Here is a 19,655-nt window from a genome sequence, read left to right as displayed (position 1 = left end):
GAAGTTGTTAGATCTAAGGATGGTATCTTCATTTCTCAGCGTAAATATGTCCTTGACCTCCTTGCTGAGACTGGTAAACTCGAAGCTAAACCACTCTCCACTCCTATTGATCCTAATCATAATCTTTCTGCTACAGATGGTGAGCTTTTATCTGATAAGGGGGTGTTTCAGAGATTGCTTGGGAAGTTGTTATATCTTTGCATGACTCGGCCAGATATTTCCTATGCAGTAAGTGTTATTAGTCAATTTATGCATTCTCCCAGAGACTCATTTAGTTGTTGCAGAAAGGGTTCTGTGTTACTTGAAAGGTACTCTAGGGAAAGGTATTCTATTTGCCAAACATGGACACATGAAGCTGGAAGCTTTCACTGATGCTGATTGGGCAGGATGTATTGATGATAGGAGATCCACCTCAGGTTATTGTGCTCTGGTCGCTGAGAACATTGTGTCATGGAGGAGTAAGATGCAGTTTGTAGTTGCTAGATCCTTAGTTGAAGCATAATACAGGGCAATGGCACATGGTGCGTCAAAATTACTGTGGCTACGATCCCTTTTAGAAGAATTGGGGGTTGATTACGAGAAGCCAATGATGCTCTACTGTAACAACCAAGCAGCTATCAACATTGCACATAATCCTGTTCAACATGACAGAACTAAGCACATTGAGGTTGATAGACATTTTATAAGGGAAATAGTTTCCTCAGGAGAAGTTTGTTTGCCATTCATCACATTAGACGAACAATTGGCTGATATCTTGACCAAGGGAGTTCCAAGAGGGAAAATGACACACTATATAAGCAAGCTGGGCATGATTGACATCTATGCTCAGCTTGAGGGGGAGTGTAAAGAGACTGGGTCGAATGGGTCCTAGTATCTTCTCTTGTAATATCTTTTCTTTTCTTGTTGGCTAATGGGCCTCTCTTAATGGGCCTGTTATTTCTTTTTTGTTTAATCTCTTTATGTTACTGCCTAGCTGGCCGCCCACTTAAGGGCATACTTGTCATTACTCTAACATTAATTCTTAATAAAAAAGGATTAGAGGAGAAAGGGAAGATAATTTGAAACTTCTTCTTCCTCCTCTTTTCGCCATCTTCTTCTGTTGTGCTGCTGCTCTTACTTCTCTTCTTCCTTTTTCTTCTAATCTTCAAATTTACACCTAATATTTGATGACTGATTTACATCTATATACTATATATTTTGATTGCTATTTGGAAAATACACTGGTGATATTTATACATAGAATAGTTGGAGTTTTTCTTCCTTTTTCATCACAAGATTTCAGGGTAAAGATATCATTAATATCCTTAGAATTTGCAAATATCTAGTCAGACTGAAAATATGTATACATTTGTTGGATGTGAAGTTTATAAAGATGAAAGTATGATGTGGGGCCTAAGTCCCTGTTAAGAGGCTTTCACATCTGATGAGCCTTTGAATTTTGTTAATGAAAATGAGAAATGAGAAGCTATAGAGCATTTAGTAAAGTAAATAAACACTACTTTACAAAAATAAATTTAAACCACAGTAGATGTTTCAATTGAGAATTTGAGGTCTAGCTTTTTGTTTATTTTTCTTGAAAGAAACTTTCAGGTGCTCTTTTAATCCTCCCTTATGATCTTTAGTGGGGCCTCCACCCTCCCTTTGGCTTTAGGTGAAATCAAGATACAATTTGATGGCTGATGAGTGCTCACATGGTAACTGAGGAACCTCTGGTGTCAACTTCAAATCGGATTTTACTATCTTTGAACTTATTGTGGCCCGAAGGGATCCCACTTGGCCAAACAAATCTGGCCTTAATTATGCTGTGGTTATTACATCTTTCATAAATGATCTTTCTACTTCCTGGCCTTCTTTTCCCACACGACATTGTACTTAAATGCTTTATAAAGATATCATTAATATCCTTAGAATTTGCAAATATCTAGTCAGACTGAAAATATGTACCATACATATGTTGGATGTGAAGTTTATAAAGATGAAAGTATGATGTGGGGCCTAAGTCCCTGATAAGAGGCTTTCACATCTGATGAGCCTTTGAATTTTGTTAATGAAAATGAGAAATGAGAAGCTATAGAGCATTTAGTAAAGTAAATAAACACTACTTTACAAAAATAAATTTAAACCACAGTATATGTTTCAATTGAGAATTTGAGGTCTAGCTTTTTTTTTTATTTTTCTTGAAAGAAACTTTCAGGAGCTCTTTTAATCCTCCCTTATGATCTTTAGTGGGGCCTCCACCCTCCCTTTGGTTTTTAGGTGAAATCAAGACACAATTTGATGGCTGATGAGTGCTCACATGGTAACTGAGGAACCTCTGGTGTCAACTTCAAATCGGATTGCACTATCTTTGAACTTATTGTGGCCCGAAGGGATCCCACATGGCCAAACAAATCTGGCCTTAATTTTGCTATGGTTATTACATCCTTCATAAGTGATCTTTCTACTTCCTGGCCTTTTCCCGCACGACATTGTACTTAAATGCTTTAGTGACATGTTTCAACTAATGACAAGGATATGTCCTGGAGCATTGAAATGCACACATTCAGTTATAATTTGGTTCTGATCATGAGCCTTCTAGGCGAGCTCAGACTGCTCAGCTATATAGCTACTTAATTGTTAATGTCACCTTGTGCATTCTTCCTTAAGTAATATTCATTATTGTGCTACTGGAACAGTGGAACCTCATTCTCTTTTATGGTTTTTCATCTTTTTGGTCATTTCTTATTTCTTTACCCACATTCCAATCACCTAATTGCTAAAAATTATTGAACTTGGTACACGCTTTTGACAAGCACTTCTATACAGGACATGAATATATGGTGGTTGAATAACTTGCAGACAGTATATCTAAAATGTTTTTCTAAAGTGAAAAATTAATATGGTAAATAAATAAGAAATAATAATAAAGCAGAACCACTGAAACTGAAAAAACACAGGTTGCTATCCTGCAATTTCCAATTCGGTCTTCTTGAAGTTGCTAGCATAGCTAAAAATGGATAAATTTTGGTCACCTCATAATGATGCTCATGTTGTATTTGTATTTTTGACAGTCTGCTATTGAGAAATTGCATGTACCAGATGAAACAGAGGACTTGTAGTTCACTTGCTAGAGAAGTGCATGGAGTGAGATGGAGTAATGATCTGACAGCTCTCACCCCCATGGAGCTCGGCCTGCTTGTGCTCTCGACTAAGCCTGAACAAAACAGCCGGTAGACAGGGCCCTTTCATTCTTATGGAGATTCCGCAATATGGGGATCTTGTAACATTGTCGTTACATTTGTTTGTATACTACCTGGGGAATCTGCTTACTCAAAGCTGCATGTATGAGCAATTACGATTTACGACATGTTGCCAAACAGGCTTGTATCATTGGTTTGAACTTTGTAAGAACTGCAATTTTGGCGGATACATTTCTCCAGAGAGGAAAATGAGTTCTGTTGCAAGCATTCTCTGCCTTCTGGATTTCCCTACTATATATATATATCCCATCCTTTTCCTATCAATTAAGTGGAAAGTGACCTAATTGATTTGAAGGCATAGGTTTTTTCCTGGGAATTACATGCTACACATTACAGGGGAATCGGGGGTGGGGCAGAGCAGGGTGCATGTGGGGCCCACTGACCATAATGGAGACTCCGCAGTTACGTGGGTATGATCCTGCACCTCTTAATCAGTTAATCGGAGGTGTTGCCAAGTGACCAATAATCATAAAAATTATATCAATAAACCTAAATTGAAGTCTTAAATGATTAGAAATGACCAACTGGTGGATCTCAGACTATTTGCAACCGAGACCTGGGACACACTTGAGAAATGTTGAGGAATGATAGAACAACTAAAATATGCTTGTGTATGCTTCTTGTTGTTTTTCAATCAAAAGACTCAAGTTTAAATATTTCTTGTGGTTTTTTTTTTCTTAATAACATAGAAATGATGGGCTAAGAGTTTACTGAAGTGAATTTAGTGTAGTTAATCATGGGAGAATTTAATAGTGAGTTAATTAGAAGAAAGAATGGTGAGAGAAATAAATTTGAATTGGAATTTAAATCTTTAGAATGAAAGTTAATGTGTAAATAAAACAAAGGATTCGCCTAGTGGAAAGACATGGTACGCTGGGAAAACTTATAACCTAAGGTGGTATTGATTAAAATTCATGGGGTCCTTTGGTCAAAGCTTTTACGTATTTCTGATATTATAAATTTTCCCTAAAACATAATGGTAATTAATAGAAATTGGATTTGCTCCGCAGAACATGCCTCGCACCAAAAAAAAGGGATCAAATGGAATTGGATATGGCTAAATCCAAATTTGATTCATTAATATATGGATTCGGATTTTTCTTTCTAATTGAATTAGGATTAAAATCGAATATTTAATAGCATTAATAATTACACTAAAAATTATTAATCTAAATAAACAAAATCAATCAAAAACGACTTTAACTTGAATCGATGACTATTTTTTTGTTAGAAAATGATTATTCAGTACAATCAATATAAACTTTAATCAGTTCAAATTTGACCATATTAGATTCGACAGAGGTGGATCTATATTCAATTCAATTATAAATGGATAAAATTTGCATTATTTTAAAACGAATGGAATTCAAATTCAAATTCGAACAAACAAAAGGATACTATTTGCAGCCCTATGATGATTTGGTCGCAGCAAATGCGAACGCAGAGCCTAGAGTAACACAGGGCCTTGCAGGTTTTCCCTAAACCTGGCCAGCCACCCCATAGCCAATAGCCATTATTCCTAAACCGTGGATAACGAGTTAAAAAAGATGAATCTCGTGGATATATGATGGATGCAGTGTGACTACACGACCAAACATATAGTCCCCACGGTTATTCCAAGAGACGTTCATAATTTTTCGACCTTTTACATCTATGTAGTGGGAGTTTTTCACATACCAAACCAGCACTCCTTCCTCGTCGCTGCCTTTTCCATCCTGTTCATGTATCATGAGGTCAGAGAAGATGAACAATGTTTTTTTATTATAAGGGTAGTATAGGGATTAAAAAATATTGCAATGGCGGATTTCAATGGAAAACTAATGGAAGGGGATCTTTATCTCACGGTCATAGTACAATGGGGGTCTTTGTCGCAAAACAAAATACAGGGGCATCTTTATAATTTACCCAAACATCTTGCCATGAACTTACAGTGGAGTTCAGATCTGTGCTCCACAAGGGGGCGCCCCACAGTGTCCTACAGCACATCTCCGTCATGTATTGGGAACATCTCCCAATGATGATATATTCAGGACTGGTACTATCATCAGGAGATGTTCCCAATGCACAGCAGGGATATGCTGTGCGACGTTGCGGGGCACAGATGTTAACTCCTTATGGTTCATCTACGGTAGATATTCTTGCGTGCAGCCGAATTCCATGTTCTAAGAGTGTTTAGTTTGTTACGTCTTCCCATTTTCTGTGGGCTCTATTTCCATATCCACCCTATTATTGTTAGTTTGTTCCTGTTAGAGTTAGGGGTAGGCAATTTTCCTTATTGTTCCATCAGTGTGTGGATGAGGAAATTTTCATTCCCGTTGGGATGGGGAGAATACTCTCCACCCTATGGAGATCTCAACTTATATGTATGTATACTAATGTTTTTAAAAATGTGATTGAATATGGAGATTTCAACAAGTCCCACGCATTAAAATGTATAAAATGCAGGGTGCAACTTGGGCAGGCTCAGTTTGTGGTTTTGTGAAAACTTGAATACGTTTAGTCTAAAAACCTGGACTTAATGCGACTTGCACCCCTATTAAAATGTAAGATGGTTTAAAGCTTTTGTACAAATATATTTGTATGTGCAAGCAGGGGTGCACTTAGGGACAGAGGGGAGTCATGTCCGCCTTAAAAATTTGAGTTTAGATTTTATCTTCACAAAATCCGTCTTCACAGCCTTTACAGCGGTGTATAGGAAATATCTCGTATTTGTATTTTTTATTCATGGGAAGATATTTTAAATGCATCTCTACAAGAGCTGTGAGGTTGGTGTGAGCATAAAATCCGAATTCTAAAAATCCCAATGATCCCCATTTATCTCTTACTTATATTTTGATCCATCTGTGTTTATTAACTTTTGATCCTTTTAATCCATATTTATTAGCTTTTGGCCTGAAAAAATTCTAGCTCCGCTCCTATGCGAATGTATCCTTAATTAGCACCATTGATCCTTCCTCTGATTGACAATATAAAGACGATAATATAAGTGTGTTTTGATGGAATGTAGCATGTAGGGTCTGTATATGAACTACTAAAGTTGTTTTATCAGCTGTTTGTGTAATCCTAACTCTGAGATTTTTTTCTTTTATACTAATGTTATTAAAAATATATAATCATGATCTTTTAAGCAAAGATCTAAACCATTTAAGGTGAAACTTGGAAACCTTTCAACCGATCATGATCATCCACACACATATATAATGAATGGACAATTTCGTGATTACCCGCTCATTATTAATACCGTCAAGGAATATATAGGGCATTGTTGGATTCAATACCTTTGATCATTGGGAAAAATTACTATTTCTAGGTTTGAGGAGATAAAGTAAAGAGATGAAATTGATCTGTGTAGGGATGTGAAATGAGAAAAAAAAAAGAAAAATAGAAAAGTTAAAAGTTAAGATCATAAGTCCCAAACCAGAGGCCTGGTGCCATTCTTATATGTTTTTTCTTTAATTTTTACTTGTTCATCTCTAAATAAAGGATTCAGAAGTTAAATTTGAAATTTTATTTGACCCCTTGTTATTTTATTTTAGTAGGGGCAACTGTAAAAAGAAAAACTAAATTTCTTCATAGTTTTATAATTATATAAAATTTTTTATGATGATGGACAAAACCAGCACATCGACCTTTTGATGCTACGTCACCTTGGAAGCCTTAGGCTTTGCAAGAACAACAGAATGGGAATCATATACCCTCTGGGTGGATGCACATATTCTCAAGCGACCTCTGGAAGTTGCCAAAATCAGTCGAACCAAGCTACCCAAGACCCTGGTTCCACCTCGGACACCTCGGGGCATCAAACAGTCCAGGCGCTGGATCGGCACCCTAGCCGAATAACACTGACCTACTACATCAGCGTGAGGTATGCATTTCTAAGCACTCGATGCCTCCGAAATCCTCGAGAACGTGTCAAGCAACTGGAGGTAATAGCAAGAGCTTCCCTGCTTCTTAGGGAAACGACGAGCGCCTCATCCGAAGAACGCTCTCATGAGTCCCTAAGAATTTAGTCACCCAAAATCCATTACTCCAAGAATCTGGGAATCGCCTTAATCACCTCCATCTCTATAAAAGGGGTACCTTTGCCTTCACCAAATATGCTCTTTAACAACAACTCTAGCTTGCATGTTTCTCTCTGCTTAGAACTCTCAGTTCTAGGCGTGACAATTTTACCCACAAAACTGGGTCCCCGATCCGACCTGTCCCCGAACGGGGCGGATTTTCATCGGGCACAAATGCATGCGGGTCGGGTTCAGGGAATTTTTTTTGCCCCGGACCGGGACGGGGCGGGGATGGGGTCTACTTATAAATCCCTGAGTCCGCCCCGACCCCGGTTGTAATTTATAACTATACCCTTATATATAGTGTATTAAACTATTAGGGTACGTTCAATTTCAGTGTTTGTGTTTCACTGTTCAACTTCTTCGCTCGCAGAAGGTAGAAGCCGCAGAACCGCAGTTCGCAGTCGCACAACTGCCGATCGCCGGGCATCGCTGCCAGCGTAGAACCGCCGACCGCCGATCACTGTAGCACAGAGTTGGGGCTCAGTTTGCAAGCGACTATCGTTTTCAGTTCAGTGACTTCAGTCTTCGATTGCAGACTGAGAAACTGAGAAGTCTCGTTCATCTACCGACCGCTAGGCGTCGTTGCCACCGTAGAACCTTTGACCACCAGCCGCCGACCACCCTAGCACAGAACAAACCAGTTTTTATTTTGAAAACAGCTCTCACCGGTAGTTTTCCTTCATGACTTCTGTTGAAAATTTTCCCTCTAAATGTGAATCTATTAAGAAGTGTAGAACTCCTCTTTGCAGGGATGGAGTAGTTGCTTATTTGGTCATTGTTTTGGAAACAAGTGTTTATATGCTGAGGGTTCAATTGGGTTTCTTTTTTCTCTTTTTATGTTTGTCTTTTGTGGTCTTTCTCTTCTCTTAGGGGAGAGAATGGAAGTCTCTGTTTGTGTTGAATCTATCCATCTATTCGACCATTTAGTAATCTCATCAAAGGGCGAGGAAGGATGGAGTCGATGTACAAACAGAGAAGACTGAGAGAAGTGCAATTTAGGGTACATGTCAGGGATTGTTGGGCGGGTACATGTCAGGGACAAACAGAGTGATGAATAGTCCCCAACGGGGCAGAGATGGGTGCGGGGATTTTAACTACGGGGCAGGGACGAGAAGTGCATGCCCTGCCCCATACCCACCCCGTTGCCATCCTTATTCAGTTCATTTAGCTCGATACTAACTTGATCATCAAGCCTCCTCGACTGGACTCACAATCCAGCTCTCTGACATTATCTCTCTTGCAGGTTTCGTGCCATTATCCACTCTCGTATAAGGTCCTGAGCAGATCGAGCCCCATAAATAATTATATAAAATTTTTTCCATGTCTCAGTCAACACAGTTATCCACACTAACTTCTACATATATCGTCACATTGTGGGGTTTACCCAATTTGAAATAAATAAATGTAGTGAACCAACAACAATGCTAGTAGTTGAGAAATGCAACAAACGCGTGAGCATTAATAGATATCAATGTGGTTTCTTAAAGTCTATAGATTGTTGGTTAGCTCACTGTACAACACATAGAGGTGTAAATCGGGTTAGCTCGGCCTAAATTTGGGCCGACCCAGTATGACATGGCATGACGGCATATGGGCTATGCCAGATTCGGTACAATAGTCTGGGCCGTATTGGTTCTGAAGTTCCAGGTCTATGGCTGACACGACACAGCATAACTGTACATACCGCGCGACACGGTCCACATCCAGTCCACGGCACGGTCCACATCCAGTCCACGGCACGACACGCAGTACGAACAGATACGGTTCGTTTTATACCTGTAAACACGCGGCATAGGTTTGAACTTTTGATTAAAATAAAGAAGAAAAGAGATGGTTAGATTTGGTTTACCTCACCCATCCTTCAACGAAAAAGTGAGAGGAAAAGAGAAAGAGAAAGACGGACGCCAACAGTATTGAAAAAGTCAAAAGAGTATCAAGATATTGATGAATTGATAGACAAGAACACGTGGAAAAACAGGCCAACAGCTTTGTTGATACTAAATCATTTCTTTAAATTTATTCTTTTGTTGAAATTTTCGGGTCCTACACTCCCTACAACTCCAGCTCTCCACTCTCTCCATTCGTTACGTTTTTATTTGCCGCTATAGAAGGTTATCCACTTAGATCTAAACCGACCTTGAACTGCTTTAATATCCAACATTTTTCTTAGAGGATCTCTTTGGCGTAAAAAAAAAAAAGAAAAGAATTGGAATCTCCTGCAAATAGAACATGTTTCAATACCCTACTAATATATTGAATACTGGTTATCAATTTTTAGGTACTATTGCATTTTTTTGCATCATAGTCGATGCTCTGCCATCAAATTCATTATTATTACACAATCGCCCAATTGATTATTAATGCATTACTATAAATAAAGGTTGATAGAAAGGCTTCAGATTAATTCGGGTTAGCTGTACACAATGACTGTTTAACTGTATAATTTATGATAATATTTCACGTCAGTAATAATATAAATTCAGCAGATCGATCGGTGAGATGTTCATATTCATATTCCCTGCCCACAGCTATATTAATGACTAGTCAAATCAAATATATGGCCATTCTTTCTCTCTTTATGACAAGCATGACCAATTCTTTTTTGAGTATACACTTATTTCGCCTTGGCTTTACAATTTCTTAAAAATAAAATCAAAGCAAGTATGAGAGTAGTTGGTGATTTGCTATTAGAAATAAGCTTGATCACCCTATCAATTCTTGGTGTGTGGTGGGGGGGAACTCATCTCATATGTGAGCTTTAAATTGATCTCCACTCCATTGAGATAGAAGAATGTCGCCCAAAAGAACCCTACACCTAGCTCTGATACTATCTCAAGAACACTAAACCATTTGATCAAACTAGCTCTGATACTATCTCAAGAACCATTCAACCTAAAAACTTAAGTTGTTAAATAAGGTCATTAAAAAAAATAAATTTTATTAACCATTATTAAAAGGAAGATAAACAAGAACAGGGAAGGACATAGCCCGCCTTGCCCCTAATCCAACTAGATACAAACACTCCCTCACAGCCTCAATCCCCCCTACGAGAGGAATAAAACAAATAATAAAAGGGAATTTAAGTTTCATTACAAAAATGAACTCTTGGAATAGATAGACGTTGATTGTATTGGACAATCAAAGTTTTCACATGGTTCGTTAAGTCGGAAAGATAATTGTAGATAGTCATAGAAACTTTATCCACTCCTACCAAGGCAATCAACAATTTGATTAGCTTCCCTAAAAGCATGATGAAACTCAATATTGAAACCAGCTGAGTTTTCTTTTATTTTGTTGTGTGTGTAATAGACAAACCAAGGATCAGTAATATCATCTTTCATCACATTCCACTCTATATTGAAAAGAAATTTATCCACACAAAATTGTATACCATCAAGGACTGCTAAGAATCCTGCTTGAAAAGAGCTATTCACCCCGTAGTAGTTTGAAAAGACACCTAAGACAATTCCGGTGCTATTTCATATAATTCCTCCTCCACCAGCAGGGTCAGGGTTTCCTCTTAAAGCTCCATAAGTGTTTAATTTGACGTGGCCATCTTAAGATTTTGTCCATCTAATCCAAAGTACTGTTAAGTGAAGTCCTTCAATAGGTTTTATTCTCTAATACCTACAGCCACTAACATTTTTTTACAGATAAAATTCCATAATTCTTCCCTTCACATATGGTTGCAGGTAGAATTTAAAAGCTTATTAAGTGTGATTGAATCTTATCGGCTGAGACATGAAAGAGTCAGTTCTGGATCGGTCCAATTTAAAGATCAACGTCAACCTTGATATATGACACAGAAAGCAACAAGCAACTGTGATAAAGACTTTGTTTCAATTTAATTGATGGGTGAATTTAAATTTTCAAGTCTTATCATAATAGTGGTTTTAGCATCAAATCATGAATCCCATCTCTTTAACGTGACACCGCTTGGGTCCATATTTGATTTTTCTTTCTCCTTGTGTGGCCGTGCAGCTGCAGAGCAAGTTAAGCTAACATGGCATTGACAAATATAAAATCAAAACTTAATAAGGGTCCCTTTGGCTCTGGAGCAATTTTGCTCTTGTGGGTGTGTAGGACTGTAGGTCCTTGCCGACTTCATCCACACATCTGGCTCCTTCCTATGATACAAGTACCGATAATAGGAGAGGAGAAGGTTGCCAGATGAAAATAGTAGTGGCCCAGATTAAATATTGGGTTACCAACAAACCAAAGCTCAACTGTAACAGTTAATTGATAGGGGAAAAGAATAACTATTATTATGGGGTGTTTGTTTTTTGATAAATGGGAGCGGGTTAATCAGTCGGTGAATTATACGAAATGGAAAGAAACCCACGTTCATGTTTTGATATTAGTGGGTTCGATAAACGGTTCATTTTTTTAGGGTTAGATAATTGTTTTTTTTTGTGTTTTATATTTAATTTTGTAAATACATATTAATTTTATTAATATTTTAATAGAATAAGGACATCCAAATATATATAAATGAATCAGACTAAATTTAAATCTATTTGTTCAGATGTCCGTTGGATATTGGTTCAAATTCGGATGTCGGAACTCTTGAATTCTTTTATTGGATTAGATTTATATATTCTTAAATATTTTATATGCACTAAAAAGCAATGGAACAAATCCTTCAGCTGAACAACTTTGACCGTAATCAAATGACCTTTAAAAGTTTCTTTTATCTATTAATAGTGAACCAAACACCCCCTAAATAAATCCCAACTTCCTATGCTCATCTATCAAACACGTCTTCATTCCTTTTCTCCCTTCTCAACAAGCAAGCTGCACGTAGATCGGAAGATCCTAATCGAAGGGTTTGTATTGATGGATAGAGAGTTGAACAGTTTGCATTTTCTGTTTTTGGTCCAAAGTTGTTAATTTCTGTTTTTGGAATCTCCCGTCGCGGCCTCCTGAAAAGTCTAAAACTCAACCATGGTTAGTTTCCAAACTCCATGGTTTCTAAGACGTTCACAATCACAATTCACATACATAAATTTCAACCTTTTCCTCTCTTCTCGTTCTATAAAAACCCCGCGAAATGCGCGGTTTCAGAGTTCGTTCGCTCGTGTCGCCATGGAAGGGGTTCAGGTGGAAGAGCTAACCTCCGGTGCGAGCGGGCGAATTATACCAGTTTTCAGGGATCTTCGAAGAACTGTGCTTTCATGGAGGTCCCTCAGGCGTGTTTTCATCTTCATTCAGTCCATTTTTCTGTGGTTTCTTCTGCTCTTGCGTCGAAATCGCGTCTCTTCGTCGTCATCCTCCTCCTCTTCTTCGTCTTCTTCCAAATCGTCGAGGCGAATATCGGTTTTTAGGAGAGATGAAGAGGACGCTTTAAGGCGGAGAGCGTTGGCTGAGAAATTGGTTATGTTTTCCGGAACGGAAGAGGAAAATGTTTGCCATTGGAGTACGTCGGTGTTCCATGGAACCAGAAGCAACGATTTATTCTTTCGGTCATGGTTTCCTGTCTCTGGGGAAATGAAGTAAGGTCTTGATTTCCGTTATCTAATCGACTAATCGTTCATTTCTTCTTCTTCTTTTTTTTTTTTCTTGTTTCTTCCCATTTTTAATTGGATTTTGATGGATAAAATCAGTTCTTGTATTTTTCAATGTTGTCTGGTAATTCATTTTTATGGGTATAATTAATTCTTTAGTTTAAATGGCTGATTGCTGCAGTTAAAGAATCCCTCGTTTTTTTTTTTTTTTTCTTTCCTGCGAAGGTTCTCTCTCTGCATTATTGGAAGGGTTTAACTTTTTTATGCTGGTGGTGTGCGTGTGTGTGTGGGTAGGGGGGGTGTCTTACGTCGTTTTGGTTGATTTGTTCAACTTTTCTCTTTCTGGTTGCTGAAAAGATTTACCCTTTGATTCCCCATAGCGTGGGCTTTCAATGGCTTTATTCTTTCTTATCTTGTTTGACTATAATTCTGATGACCAACTTGGAATCGATTCTCTTGTCTTATGGATGTAATCATATCTCGACTCTGTATTGCTTCAAAGTGAAACGAGCTGTAATTTCTCTGCAATTTTTCTCTTTTAGGTGCTGTTTTGACCTTAAATGCTCCTAAATTGTTGAAATTAGCATCTCGGAACACATTGATGTCTTGATTTGCACTACTGTTTCCTGTTGGGAGGACTTACCTCACAAGTTTGCCATTTTATTAGTTTTTCACAATTGACTCATGTAATTCATTCACGTATCCTCTGATTGCCAATCATCCCGTTAGCCATGTTAATATCCATGATGATGATATGTACTCTCTATTACATGGCGTTATGTCTACATTTCCATGTGGACGGATCCGTTTATTTCCTAATCGATAATGAGTGTGTCTTATTAGTGTTAGTTTTCTTGTGGACATTATATGCAGTTGGATTTGAAGGTGGTTCTCCTAGGTTCAAGAGATAATTTTTCAGTTCTATTTAAACATTTGATACTGTTGTGGTAAATGAAATCAACCAACTATCTTCCTACACTCTTTCCTTTCCGATATTTACTATTTTCTTGATTGTTTCTGTTTTTCCCCCTTTCTGATTCACAACTATCTAATTTTCATTACCGAATGTGACAGCAATTCCTTTATAATGGATTATTTTTTTTCTCCCATTTGTCTTCCATCTTCACACATCTCTCGTGTTCATTCTATTTGATGGGGTTTTAACTAGGAACGAATATTCTCATCCATTGGTTCCACAATGCTTTGTTGTTTTCATTTGGTACATCTCTACAATGTTGAGGTGTTTTCATCTTGTACTCTGCTAGTGTGGTTAATTTTAACTAATGGGCCTTTGATTTTTATTTTGTTATTATCTCCCTGTTCTGTTCTCAGTTGTGTTTCTCTGATTCTTCAGGGGCATCGTGATCATTATACATGGGCTTAATGAGCATGGGTGAGTACATTAGCTGTATTACCTAATTGTGTGTAACACTTTTGATTTATCTTGTTACACTTTTCTAGTGGGTATTCTGTCAATACATAAATTTGATTTTTCTTTATTGTGTGGAGTTCAACCTATTTTTATTTACATCTTGCAAACAAAATTTTGGTTTCTCTTTGGTGGATGTCAACAGTGGAAGATATGCTCATTTTGCAAGGCAACTTACTTCAAGAAAATTTGGAGTCTATGCAATGGATTGGATAGGTTGGTACTCATGATTGTTTCACCAGTTCTATACTTCTATTGTTATATTGTGATCTGACATGGTTCACTTGTTAAGAGTAAGCAAGCTATTTCATAACATGCTCAGCCAAGAAAACTAATAAAAGTTGAAAAGGAAGAACATAATAGAAGACAAAACACTTGTCTAAAGTCAAAATAGAAAACCAATTAATTTTGTTATTTTTGTTTCATCTCATTAATGTTGCAAACACTATTTAATGATATGGCATTGAATAAGAATACCAGGATAGAATGACAAAAACAACATTCATATGGTTGGATGGGCTTTGGATTTAGGCTTATAATGGTAATATTGCCCATGTAAGTTATCAATGAAATATTGGTGAAGGTGTAGTTAAGTATTATAAAATATCCATAAACCTTTATAGCAAGTTCATTGAATTGAGAACTTGGTCTTTCCTTCTCTACTCTTTTGGCCACTTTCTGGGGGCTGATTAAGATTTATTATTAATAGTATTATATTTACAATTGGTATTAATCATTGCAAAGAGGATAATTTTTTAACATTCTTGATTGGGACTGATAGTCCTTCTTGGTTATCTTATTGCTTACTGATCATTTGAGATCTCACAATATTGCATTTGTGGAATGATTATTTTCCTTTTGTACCTTTCTATAGGACATGGTGGAAGCGATGGATTGCATGGATATGTACCTTCACTTGATCATGTTGTTGATGACACTGTAAGTTTTTCATCGCTCCTTGCTTCATTATGCAGAGCCAACTTAATTGCTCAAATAGGTGCATGGTGTTTTCTTAAGGTCATCATTGTTTTGGAATTCTATTTGGATCTGGCATCTAACTGTAGCTTTCCACAAACTATGGAGATGATCCCTTAGATACATCGATATTTCTCTTAAAAAGTGTTAGGTTTTTATTTTTCAGTGTTTTGCTTGCTGAAACTGTATGCCTTCTTTCATAGGGTGCTTTCTTGGAGAAAATTAGAGCGGAGAATCCTGGAGTACCATGTTTTCTTTTTGGTCATTCAACTGGCGGAGCTATTGTTTTAAAGGTAAATTCAAAAGCCTGACATACTAAAAGTAATCTATTTTGAGAGGGATCCAGGAGTACTAATTGGTGCACATCACATTTTATAGGCAGCTTCATATCCTCACGTTGAAAACATGCTAGAGGGAATTATACTGACTTCTCCAGCTTTGCGTGTCAAACCAGCACATCCAATTGTTGGGGTAATTCTCTTTCCATCACACAGATAACATAGTACACGGGTATTATTCTATTAGATATGGTGGCGGTGAAAAGTTTGATCGTTCTGTTAACTTTTCATTACATCATTAATCACCCCATCAAAGTAGGACTGCCTTTTCCGACCTTCAATCAATATTCTTTTGGTGGGCGGTGGATGGGAACGAACAATTGCAATGTTGATTGGGGTTACTGGCATTTAATTTGATTTCCCATTCATCTGAGTGGCTGGTTGCTTGTTCCAAATGAAGTGAACTCAATAACATGAACCTCCTCCTCTCATTATATTCCATACAAGTTTCTGAGGGTTCTTTGTCATGTCCTTGTGCAGGCTATAGCTCCTATATTTTCTCTTGTGGCTCCCAAGTTTCAATTCAAAGGTGCCAACAAGAGAGGTATTCCAGTTTCACGGGATCCTGCTGCTATGGTAGCCAAGTACACAGACCCACTGGTCTACACTGGACCCATTAGGGTTCGAACAGGCCATGAAATCCTTCGCATCTCCTCTTACTTGATGCAGAATATAAAATCTGTCACAGTCCCATTCCTGGTCCTCCATGGAACAGCTGATAAGGTGACTGATCCCCTTGCCTCACAGGACTTGTATAACAATGCAGCATCAAAGTTCAAAGACATTAAGCTCTATGATGGCTTCTTACATGACCTTCTATTTGAGCCGGAGCGTGAAGAGATAACGGGAGATATCATCAATTGGATGGAGAAGAAGTTACAAGCACGACCAAATCTGGGAAAGGTCAAGTATTGGTGAATATCACAAAATGAAATTTCTATTTACCCATTGCTTGGGAGGATGATTTGCACTGAAAAATGAAGTCAAATTCATCTGACCCATAGCATTTAAACCACGATATAGGAATTGAAGCTTGTATATATTACTAAATATTATTTATGCTAGCTTTTTGCTTAGTTAAATGAAATTCACCTTTTTGCTTATTGTTTAATATGATACCAGTGATTCTTGGGAATTAAAATAAAAATAATATTTAATATAATATCTTGTTTAATCGCAATGGCTGAATGGTATTAGTGTGGTTATGTGGTGCACTTATGTCTTTTAGAAAACAGGTAAAATGATTAATTGCTCTAATTCCCTGAAAATTGTATGCTTTTAGTTTAGAGCAAGGATTAAAGTATTGGTATTGGGTATCTTATCAGATAATTCGGATATGGATAAAAATATGCTTTGGAATGCATGGATACGAACGAAAGATATAAAAATGCTTGGGTATGCTAGTGAAATGCATACAAAACACATGAATACATTAATCATATTAAACTAAAAACTGAATTATCTATGAATAAGATCTAAATACATGAGAAATGCATACTTCAATAGATTATATGAAAAATATTACAATAAACAATTCCGGGACTCTAGAACATTCAAACATTATACAATAATTATCACTCTTTCAATTTTATAATAATAATTTTTAATTTTTATTAATTTTGAGAATATTTATTAATTTAGTATTTTATTTAAATAACAACTATTTTTTAAATAATAAATATGTTTTCAGTTTTAACATATAATGTTTTTGTTTTATACATAATTGTAAAATAAAACAAATAAATCATTTAAGGTAGATAAAATAAATTATATTTAATTTTCAGCTTTTATTAAAATTTTTGGGAAAATTAAATCTTAAATTTATTTCAGTTTTTATAATTATATTTTTTCTGTTTTCCATTAATTTTGTTGGGAAAATTTATTTATTTAGTATTTTTATATAATAACTCTATTTTTTTTCAAATAATAACTATGTTTTCATTTTTAACATATAATTTTGTGCAAAATAAAATATACAAATATCTAAGGTAGATGAAATATATTATTTTTAGTTTTTATTAAATTTTTTGGGAAAATTAAATCTTAAATTATTTATTTTAGTTTCCATATTATTATTTTTTAATTTGTATTAAAGATGAAAAACAATTCAAAAGTATTCAATGTACAATTTTGTCAAATTAGACACAGATGCACTTCCATACCGGTATCGGATCGTATCCACCAGTATGGTGTGATATGGCCTGATATGGAGGCATATCGTACTGATACACACGACTCATTAGATACGTATCTAGTCGTAGTGTATCTTGTATCTATGATCATGGATACGAATACGATACACCCCGTATCAAGAGTATCATATCGATACCTTAATCCTTAGTTTAGGGAGCTGAATGTTCTCAAACCAGATTTTTGATAAAAAAAAGAAAAAACAAGTGTTTGTGGCATTACCTAAACCATATTTTTGATAACCAGTTGGAGTTCACTTGGGAGGCTCACAACCACAAAGGCTCCATTTGTTTGTATTGCAGATTTTATTTGCACCGGTGTACATGCATGAGAGTGCAAATTTTAATTCACTTTTGCTTCAGATTTTACTTTACTGAAATGAGAATTGAAATAACGTAATCCCAGATTCAAATAGGTGGTAGAAGATCAAAACATGGATATGTTCATGGTTTTCAAAATCAGACTGAAAACAGAACTGTTTTGGCTATTGGTTTTGGCTCAAATGGTCTGACTGTCTAGTCAGGTGGGACAGTTTGGGGTCCGAAACTGGACAGACTCGTGACCATTTCCTGGGTTAATTGGTCTGATTGTCCGGTCCGGTCCAGTTTTCAAAACCATGCATGTCTGATTTTTAAACTGTACTCGTTTGCATGCAAATTTTGCATCTTAAAAAACTGATATAAAATTTGCACCAATTCCCACTACCCTCAATTCTCTCTCATATAAGGTTGGGACTGCATTTAACTAACTTCCTGCGTTCTAAACAAATTATCCTCTTACCTCCATTCTCTTGCATACATGGTGGTGTATCTATTGGTTTTTATTTACTTTTTATTTTTCACAAACAAATAAGACAGTCAAATCAGAAGCAAGAAGTATATTGAAATTTATATTAATAGTAATATTAACATTTATGTTAATATTTTACACTAAGCCTATTTGCACTTTCAATGCATTTATGCAAATATTAATAATGCGCACTACAATATTGAGCTGCAGAGTACTTTTCCCTTTTAATTAGATAATGGATTTATGTTTATCAATGAGAGAAGTACTTACGAAGTTACAATAGGACAGAATATAAATATGGGATTCTCCCTAATTCAAGGGGTTCTTGACTCTAAGACGAGAAAACATTGACTCTTAGTACAATCACTTTTTCATTGTGGGCTAGGGGTAGAGATGTTAACGTCATCTCATTTAACATTCAAATTTTTTGACAAAAACAAGGAGGCGTGGGCTAGGGGTAGAGATGTAAATTGGGCCGTACCCGGCTCGATATGATGGTTTGAGCTGTGTTGGGTTTAGGGTTTCAAGTCCACGGGTCCATCATGGTCTGCCTGTGGCACAGCCCGTCATGGGCATGCTTTGCTCGCCTGATGAACAAGCCGTTGGGGACCCCCCCTCCCCCCAATGGCTAGTTTCAGGTTTTGGGATTTTTTTATAGAAATACCCCAACATCTATATAGGGGGTATTTACGTATTTTGGTTTTCGAGGGGAGAATGAATGACACAAATGTCCCCCAACAACTATATAACAGCTAGTTTGGGGGGCATTTTGGGTAAAGTGATAAGTAACTTTACAATGACCAAAATACCCCTTCCAACAATTAAAAATGGCTAGTTTTTAAGATATTTTAGGCAATTGAATTATTTTCAATTCCTATAAATAGTCCTATCCTCCACCATTATCATCACACCAATTCAAGAATTCTCTTAATCTCTTCTCTAATTCTCATATTTTCTCAAGTCTCAATTCCTCGATTTCTCGTACATTTTCTAATTCTCTAATTCTCAATTTTATTGAAGTTTCAACAAGAAGACTTGTTCAACAACTCAAGTATTTCAAGTTAGCAATTTGGGAGACTTGGACTTTTGGAGTTGAAAGGCTTCAACCGTTGGAATCACATTGGGAT

General features: G+C 36.6%; 2 protein-coding genes across 5 annotated transcripts in view; both read left to right on the top strand.

Moving 5' to 3' along the window:
• The window catches only part of HBT (CDC27 family protein), a 44,092-nt gene extending 40,646 nt beyond the window's left edge, over positions 1-3,446 (top strand). For 3 of the 4 annotated variants that reach the window (XM_088893127.1, XM_088893128.1, XM_088893129.1), the window contains one exon: positions 2,257-2,400. In XM_088893127.1, the coding sequence (XP_088749253.1) occupies positions 2,257-2,307 (51 nt within the window). In that variant the 3' untranslated portion in view covers positions 2,308-2,400. Of the gene's footprint in view, positions 1-2,256; positions 2,401-3,050 lie in introns of those variants that run through there. The other variant, XM_010251231.3, reaches the window with a different exon arrangement.
• Positions 3,447-12,320: 8,874 nt separating this feature from the next.
• On the top strand, positions 12,321-16,711 carry LOC104592074 (alpha/beta-Hydrolases superfamily protein). Its single transcript, XM_010251229.2, has 7 exons — positions 12,321-12,795; positions 14,162-14,200; positions 14,382-14,452; positions 15,111-15,175; positions 15,415-15,504; positions 15,590-15,682; positions 16,030-16,711. The coding sequence occupies exons 1-7, from the start codon at positions 12,389-12,391 to the stop codon at positions 16,465-16,467; spliced, it is 1,203 nt and encodes a 400-aa protein (XP_010249531.1). The 5' UTR covers positions 12,321-12,388; the 3' UTR covers positions 16,468-16,711.
• The last annotated feature ends 2,944 nt before the right edge of the window (positions 16,712-19,655 follow it).

Source organism: Nelumbo nucifera, chromosome 8, assembly GCF_055504915.1.
Source record: "Nelumbo nucifera cultivar China Antique chromosome 8, China Antique-T2T, whole genome shotgun sequence".
Taxonomy (NCBI): Eukaryota; Viridiplantae; Streptophyta; class Magnoliopsida; order Proteales; family Nelumbonaceae; genus Nelumbo; species Nelumbo nucifera.
Note: the sequence above shows the minus strand (reverse complement) of the source record. Positions and strands in the feature narration are given on the sequence as shown.

Coding starts and splice junctions, on each gene's coding strand:
- LOC104592074 (XM_010251229.2), top strand. CDS start 12,389: ATGGAAGGGGTTCAGGTGGAAGAGCTAACCTCCGGTGCGAGCGGGCGA. Junction 15,176..15,414: donor ATCATGTTGTTGATGACACT/GTAAGTTTTTCA, acceptor CTTCTTTCATAG/GGTGCTTTCTTGGAGAAAAT. Junction 15,683..16,029: donor CAGCACATCCAATTGTTGGG/GTAATTCTCTTT, acceptor GTCCTTGTGCAG/GCTATAGCTCCTATATTTTC.